At 45.3% G+C, this 8,666-nt stretch overlaps 1 protein-coding gene across 4 annotated transcripts in view; it reads right to left on the bottom strand.

The window, feature by feature from the left end:
- Positions 1 to 3,013: 3,013 nt before the first annotated feature.
- LOC115206671 (aldehyde dehydrogenase, dimeric NADP-preferring) overlaps positions 3,014 to 8,666 on the bottom strand; it is a 25,763-nt gene continuing 20,110 nt past the window's right edge. For 2 of the 4 annotated variants that reach the window (XM_029773858.1, XM_029773857.1), the window contains 3 exons: positions 8,046 to 8,212; positions 7,635 to 7,734; positions 3,504 to 4,664 (listed from right to left, as the gene is read on the bottom strand). In XM_029773858.1, the coding sequence (XP_029629718.1) occupies positions 4,351 to 4,664; positions 7,635 to 7,734; positions 8,046 to 8,212 (581 nt within the window). In that variant the 3' untranslated portion in view covers positions 3,504 to 4,350. Of the gene's footprint in view, positions 4,665 to 5,975; positions 6,015 to 6,072; positions 7,735 to 8,045; positions 8,213 to 8,666 lie in introns of those variants that run through there. The other 2 variants (XM_029773860.1, XR_003880835.1) reach the window with 2 other exon arrangements.

Genomic DNA, 8,666 nt, shown 5'->3' with positions numbered 1-8,666 from the left:
GGTCAGATGAGGGGTGAAAGGGTCATGTGACTTGTTGTTAAGGATTAGATGTTAGCTGCATGACGGTCTAGCAGCATTTCTCCAACTCAGTCCCAAAGACACACTACCCTCCAACTCAGTCCCAAGGACACACTACCCTCCAACTCAGTCCCAAAGACACATTACCCTCCAACACAGTCCCAAAGACACGCTACCCTCCAACACAGTCCCAAAGAAAAACCCAGCAGCGTTGCAGTTCTTGACACAAACCGGTGCGCCTGGCACCTACCATTCTCTGTTCAACGGCACTTAAATCCTTTGTCTTGCCCATTCCGCCCTCTGAATGGCACAAATACACAATTCATGTCTCCAATTGTCTCAAGTCTTAAAAATCCTTCTTTAACCTGTCTCCTCCCCTTTCATCTACACTGATTGAAGTGAATTTAACAAGTGACATCAATAAGGGGTCACAGCTTTCACCTGGATTCACCTGATCAGTCTGTGTCATGGAAAGAGCAGGTGTTCATAATGTTTTGTACACTCAGTCTATATTGTACGGTATGTCTGTCGCAAATGGTATCCTATTTTTAGTATATATGTAGTGCACTACTTTTGACTAGAGCTCTATGGGCGCTGTTCAAAAGTAGTGCACTAAATCATGAATAGTGTGTTATATGAATGTATCCGGAGAGACACAAAGACACATTGAATTACATTGAATTGACATTATTGTACAAACCAGGCAGGGTTTCCAGGTGCAGGAGAATTAAAAATAACGCTGACAGCTGCATTTTACGAGCAGACATTTTACCCTCGAGTACCACCATCCACTTTAAAGGAAAGAGGCAAAAAAAAACGTTTCTTTAACACTGGGGCATATTTGTCAAAGTTTTATGTGTGCAGAACATTAAGGCCTACTTTGCGCTAATAACATGGTTTTCAATACAGTAGTGAATTTATTAGCCTACTTCATCTTTTTAACTGTAGTTAAGTGAGAGAACTTCATGAATCTTATTATATAATGTCATTAAAAAATGTAAAACATTAATTTGATACAAATTCATACAACATAAATAATTTTAAAAAATGAAGACATGGAAGGTACAGACTAATGAAACGCACATAATACCTTGACATTAATGTATTAATTAATACCAAAGTCTATGGTGTCTCTACTCTTTCACAAAATTACCAGTTTTTCCCTGAGAAAGGTAGGAATATTTTCGATAGGAAGATTCCCGTAATCATAACGGTAGAAGCAAGAAATCCAAAATCCTCCAATAGGGATTTCAGGAAGACCGGGGAATTTGGGGGAAAGTTACCATAATGTGCAACCCTAACCTTAACTCGAAAAGTATTCAGACTCCTTGACTTTTTCCTCATTTTGTTACGTTACAGCCTTATTCTAAAATGGAATTAAATCATTTCCCCCACTTATCAATCTACACACAATAGCTCATAATATCAACACGAAAGCAGGTTTTTACAAATTTTTGCAAATGTGTTAAAAATAAAATCCAAAAATACCTTATTAAGTATTCAGACCCATTGCTATGAGACTCGAAATTGAGCTCAGGTGCATACTGTTTCCATTGATCATCCTTGATGTTTCTACAAACTGATTGGAGTCCACCTGTGGTAAATTCAATTGATTGGACATGATTTGGAAAGGCACACACCTGTTTACATAAGGTCTCACAGTTGACAGTGCATGTCAGAGCAAAAACCAAGCCATGAGGTCGAAGGAATTGTCCGTAGAGCGCCGAGACAGTTGTCGAGGCACAGATCTAGGGAAGGGTACCAAAACATTTCTGCAGCTTTGAAGGTCCCCAAGAACACAGTGGCCTACATCATTCTTAAATGGAAGAAGTTTGGAACCACCAAGACTCTTCCTAGAGCTGGCCGCCCAGCCAAACGGAGAAATCGGGGGAGAAGAGCCTTGGTCCGAGAGGTGACCAAGACCCCGATGGTCACTCAGACAGAGCTCCAGAGTTCCTCTGTGGAGATGGGAGAACCTTCCAGAAGGACAACAATCTCTGCAGCACTCCACCAATCAGGCCTTTATGGTAGAGTGGCCAGACGGAAACCACTCCTCAGTAAAAGGCACATGACAGCCCGCTTGGAGTTTGCTAAAAGGCCCCTAAAGACTCTCAGACCATGAGAAACAAGATTCTCTGGTCTGATGAAACCAAGATTGAACTATTTGGCCTGAATGCCAAGCATCACAGGAGAAAACCTGGCACCATCCCTACGGTGAAGCATGGTGGTGGCAGCATCATCCTGTGGAGATGTTTTTCAGCAGCAGGGACTGGGATACTGGAAGAGATCGAGGGAAAAATTAATGGAGAGCAAAGTACAGAGAGATCCTTGATGAAAACCTGCTCCAGAGTGAAGGTTCCCCTTCCAACAGGACAGCGATCCTAAGCACACAGCCAAGACGACGCAGGAGTAGCTTCGGGACAAGTCGCTGAATGTCCTTGAGTGGCCCAGCCAGAGCCCAGACTTGAACCCGATCGAACATCTCTGGGGGGGACTGAAAATAGCTGTGCAACAACGCTCCCCATCCAACCTGACAGAGCTTGAGAGGATCTGCAGAGAAGAATGGGAGAAACTCCCCAAATGCAGGTGTGCCAAGCTTGTAACGTCATACCCAAGAAGACTCAAGGCTGTAATCGCTGCCAAAGATGCTTCAACAAAGTACTGAGTAAAGGATCTGAATACTTATGTAAATGTCATATTTCAGATGTTTTTATACATTTGTAAAAAAAAAAAATCTAAAAACCAGTTTTTTCTTTGTCATTTTGGGGTATTATGTGTAGATTGATGAGGGAAAATGTAATCCATTTTAGAATAAGGCTGTAACGTAACATAATGTGGAAAAAGTGAAGGAGTCTGAAACATTCTGAATTCCCTGTATGTCTGCTGTACAGACAGACACACAAAACAACTTCAGGAGGGTGATGGAGAGAGGAAAGAGAGGGGAGAGAAGGGAGAGAGGGGCAGCAAAGATAGAGGAAATATAGGAGAGAGAACAGAGAGAAGGAGAGAAGGGGAGAGAGGGGAGAGATTTAGGAGAGAGAACAGAGAGAAGGAGAGAGAGGACAGAGGAGAGGTAGGATGCAATAATAATCACAATGACTTGACATTAATATATTAATACCACAGTCTATGGTGTCTCTACTCTTTCCCAAAATTACCAGGTTTTCCTGAGAAAGGTAGGAAGATTCCCAGAATCATAAGGGAAGAAGCAGGAAATCCGAAATCGTCCAATAGGGATATCTGGAATACCGGGGGATTTTGGGGAAGTTACCAAAATGTGCAACCTTAACTTCACTGTGTCTATCCATCAATCACAAACAGGTGCAGCTGACGCCAGCCGCTAGTATTAGAATCACAGTCAGGGCGACCAGGAGTCCCAGAGCCACAATGGACGCCGTGACGGCCCAGATGTAGGTGCCCTTGGAAAAGTCAACCATTGGGGTCCTCATGGCCAGCCTGACCCTGCGAACCTTCTGGTGGTTCTGGGGTGGGTACCGCAGCACGTTGACCTCCTCCATGCCCAGGGACTTGACCAGACACGCTCGATGATGGCTGAACTGGTTAAAGGTATGCTTCCCATGATAGCTTCCTGTTCCACTCTGACCTGTGGAGTGGGGTTAGAGATGTTAGATGTTATGATGTTCAAGTTTCCCAGATTTACCAGAAATCTCTGTTGGAAGATTCCCGGAATCAGGAGGAACTAAACAGGAAATCCAGAATCCTCCAACCAGGATTTCGGGCAAACCTGGGACATTTGGGAAAGTTGCTGGAATTTTTCAACTATAGTCCAAATTCAAGGATTCCCTATGTTGGCTACTGTATACTGCTTTCCATTCCAGCAAACCTTTTCTATTATTGTTAGGATATATGTGAAAGCGGTCAGGTGATTCTCTGATTCAGAGGGGTTGGGTAAAATGCGGAAGACACATTTTGGTTGAATGCATTCAGTTGTGCAACTGACTAGGTATCCCCCTTTCAATAAAAGATAGATCTAACTTTTCAATTCTTTGACAATCTTTAAACAAACAAAGATAAACCATAGATTGGCTGTTAGATTAGAATGAAATTATAGATTAAAACGGAAGATCAGCAAAACACATCTAGCAAGCAAACAGCAGCCCGCCATCGACAAAATCAGTGGCTCATCGTCATTACAGAGGATCGGTGATGGCAAGCTGACACCACTAACAGCAGTCAGGGGTTTGCACCACCAGGGTTGTGAGTTGAGTTACAGTGTCAGACACACAAAGACATTAGACATTATTCTAAAGACACAGGCACAGGGACATGTCTTTCGTTGAATGTACATCGGCCAATACAGCTAAAGACTGGCTAGCGCCAGATTTGCCAAAGTCTCCAACAGGTGCAGTTGAAGCCACCAGCAATTAGCAGAATGGCAGTCAAGGTGACCAAGAGACCGAAAGCAAAGACTGTGGCTGCCACGGCCCAGATGTAGGTTTTCCTAGAGAAGTCGACCAGTGGGGTCCTCATGGCCAGCCTGACCCTGCGAGCCTTCTGGCGGTTCTGGGGTGGGTATCGCACCACGTTGACCTCCTCCATGCCCAGGGACTTGACCAGACACGCTCGATGATGGCTGAACTGGTCAAAGGTGTGCTTCCCATGATACCTTCCTGTTCCACTCTGACCTGTGGGGTTCAGAGGTCACAGGGCTAGGGTCAGATGAGGGGTCAAAGGGTCATGTGACTTGTTAAGGATTAGATGTTAGCTGCATGATGCTCTAGCAGCATTTCTCCAACTCAGTCCCAAAGACACGCTACCCTCCAGCTCAGAGGCAAGGACGCACTACCTTCCAACTCAGTCCCAAGGACACGCTACCTTCCAACTCAGTCCCAAGGACACGCTACCTTCCAACTCAGTCCCAAGGACACGCTACCTTCCAACTCAGTCCCAAGGACACGCTACCTTCCAACTCAGTCCCAAGGACACGCTACCTTCCAACTCAGTCCCAAGGACACGCTACCTTCCAACTCAGTCCCAAGGACACGCTACCTTCCAACTCAGTCCCAAGGACACGCTACCTTCCAACTCAGTCCCAAGGACACGCTACCTTCCAACTCAGTCCCAAGGACGCGCTACCTTCCAACTCAGTCCCAAGGACGCGCTACCTTCCAACTCAGTCTCAAGGACACGCTACCTTCCAACTCAGTCCCAAGGACGTGCTACCTTCCAACACTGTCCCAAGGACACGCTACCTTCCAACTCAGTCCCAAGGACACGCTACCTTCCAACTCAGTCCCAAGGACGTGCTACCTTCCAACACTGTCCCAAGGACGCACTACCTTCCAACTCAGTCTCAAGGACGCGCTACCTTCCAACTCAGTCCCAAGGACGTGCTACCTTCCAACTCAGTCCCAAGGACGTGCTACCTTCCAACACTGTCCCAAGGACGTGCTACCTTCCAACTCAGTCCCAAGGATGTGCTACCTTCCAACTCAGTCCCAAGGACGCGCTACCTTCCAACACCGCCCCAAGGACGCGCTACCTTCCAACACTGTCCCAAGGACGTGCTACCTTCCAACTCTGTCCCAAGGATGTGCTACCTTCCAACACTGTCCCAAGGACGCACTACCTTCCAACTCAGTCCCAAGGACGCGCTACCTTCCAACTCAGTCCCAAGGACACGCTAACCTCCAACTCAGTCCCAAGGACGTGCTACCTTCCAACTCAGTCCCAAGGACGTGCTACCTTCCAACACTGTCCCAAGGACGCGCTACCTTCCAACTCAGTCCCAAGGACGCGCTACCTTCCAACACTGTCCCAAGGACGCGCTACCTTCCAACACTGTCCCAAGGACGCGCTACCTTCCAACACTGTCCCAAGGACGCACTACCTTCCAACTCAGTCCCAAGGACGCGCTACCTTCCAACTCAGTCCCAAGGACGCGCTACCTTCCAACTCAGTCCCAAGGACGCGCTACCTTCCAACTCAGTCCCAAGGACGCGCTACCTTCCAACTCAGTCCCAAGGACACGCTACCTTCCAACTCAGTCCCAAGGACGCACTGCCTTCCAACTCAGTCCCAAGGACGCGCTACCTTCCAACTCAGTCCCAAGGACACGCTACCTTCCAACTCAGTCCCAAGGACGTGCTACCTTCCAACTCAGTCCCAAGGACACGCTACCCTCCAACTCAGTCCCAAGGACGCGCTACCTTCCAACCCAGTCCCTGGTATCTATCAGAAACTTTTTCACTGAGGATAACTCTGATTCTATCTATATGGATGATCTCTATGGTAACTTGTCCCCTAAAGAGGACTCTATATGTATTATCTCTATGGTAACTTGTCTCCTAAAAAGGACTCTATATGGATGTATTATCTCTATGGTAACTTGTCCCCTAAAGAGGACTCTATATGTATTATCTCTATGGTAACTTGTCCCCTAAAGAGGACTCTATATGGATGTTTTATCTCTATGGTAACTTGTCCCCTAAAGAGGACTCTATATGTATTATCTCTATGGTAACTTGTCCCCTAAAGAGGACTCTATATGGATGTATTATCTCTATGGTAACTTGTCTCCTAAAGAGGACTCTATATGTATTATCTCTATGGTAACTTGTCCCCTAAAGAGGACTCTATATGTATTATCTCTATGGTAACTTGTCTCCTAAAGAGGACTCTATATGTATTATCTCTATGGTAACTTGTCCCCTAAAGAGGACTCTCTATGGATGTATTATTTCTGTGTCTTGTATCTGGACAGGGTACATCGGCCTCATCCCCTCATCACACCAGCCTTTAAATGCTGTGACACCCTGTGGAGATTGGGCTTGGGAGTGTTTAGGTTATTATCAACTTGATATGGTTTGATTGGTCAATGGTGGTTGGTTTTGGGTTGAAAAGTTACACCTTCAGATGTTAGAAATGTAATTAAATGCATCATGTATCCAGTTCATGGAGGAAGGTTGTATAATAAATTCTAATTTCCTAGGCTTCTAGGCCTCTGGCCTAGTAAGCATCTCTTTGTTCATCATTTGTCCTATAAGTTAACTTTAGGATCTATATGCCTAGAATGATGCTTTGTCCTGTAAGTTAACTTGAGGATCCATATGGTTGGAATAATGCCTTGTAATGCTTGTTAATGTTCGTAACTTAAGCTTCATGCCTGGTATGTTAAATTCATTCATTGTTCAATGTTAATTAAACATTTGCCTTTGATATAGACAATTCTCAGACCCATTCTTGCTAGTTAACGTCAACTCATTGTCTAATGCTTGCTTGTGGATTTTAATTGTCTTTATAGAGTCACATCAACATTTTAATAGGTTAATTACTTAGTCTTTATTACGAGTTTTATGTGACGTATATCTAATATACTGTATATACACATTTTACTGCTCACTACAGTCAGAGGGTGAATTTAGACACAGTCCATCTGTCTACTGTAGGCAAGCCACCATTGGACTGTCGTAGGCATGACTACTGTAGTGGCAAGGTGTGGTTGGGCCAGCAGTGGCATGCCATCATATTAGCTGCCCGTCAGTTAACCAGAACCGTCCCAATACCGGCTAGCGTGCCAACCAACAGTATATTCACCAGAGGTCCGGGTAGGCCGTATCCTAAAGCCTAACAGTATTATGAGACAGTTTTCTTACCTACACCCCCAAAGGGCAGAGAGTTGAGGGTGTAGTGCATAATAACGTCGTTGACTGTCACCCCGCCACTGGTAGTCTCAGCCAGCATTCGCTTTATCACCTTATTGACAGAGACAGAAAGAAGGATGTCTTTTATCAAACCCTCATATGTAAATACATACTGTACATACCCAAAATAAGGACAATTGTTGTTGCCACAGTAACAGATGACCTCCTTACAGTATATAAACTACATTTCATCAGGAGCTCAACTAAAAGTGACCCATGTCCAATCCCAAATAAACCCCTAAAACCCTATGCCCAAATTGTGGAGATTTGAGTGGATTTGGCAGGTGTAATCTCCACCATGTCCTCCTTTTTGGATTTCAGCCCTACTCCATAGCTTGCTCACTAGCTCCCTCCAGACCTTACCTTCTTGTTGGAGGAGAAGACGTAGAGCGCCAAAGGCTTCTCTCTCTCGTTGAGGAAGTGGATGGCGTCATCTATGTCGCTGACGGTCACTATGGGCAACAGGGGGCCGAAGATCTCCTCCTGCATCAGCCTAGCCTGGGGGGGCACGTCCTTCACCACCGTGGGGGCTGAGGGGGTCAGGGGTCAACGTTTTTTGACAGGCCAAGCATAGTTCTCAAGTGTTTCAGAAAGAATCGCAGCTGGAGGATTTTCAATGAGTAAATTCTTAGTTTGATGATTCCCAGTTAGAGCAATCCCAGTTGGGAGATTCCTGGAATCAAGAGAGCCGAAGCAGGGAGGGAATCCTCCAACTGAGCCACACTTGGTCCCATGCAACGGCAGGATTGTGGGTTTGATTCTCACGGGGGACCAGTACAAATGAAATTGTATGCACTCACTACTCTGGACAAGAGCGTCTGCTAAATGACTAAAATAAAAAATAAAAAAAAATTAAAAAATGTAATTCTCCAATTGTGATTTCTGAAAAACCTTGGAACTTTGGGAAAGGTACTGGTAATGTTGCAACCCAAGGGGGAAATACAGTAATATTATTAAAACCCAAGTCTGCCAACTACTAACTAA

The sequence above is a fragment of the Salmo trutta genome, chromosome 13, assembly GCF_901001165.1.
Source record: "Salmo trutta chromosome 13, fSalTru1.1, whole genome shotgun sequence".
Taxonomy (NCBI): domain Eukaryota; kingdom Metazoa; phylum Chordata; class Actinopteri; order Salmoniformes; family Salmonidae; genus Salmo; species Salmo trutta.
The sequence above is the reverse complement of the archived record's forward strand: the minus strand, read 5'-3'. Positions and strand labels throughout refer to the sequence as shown.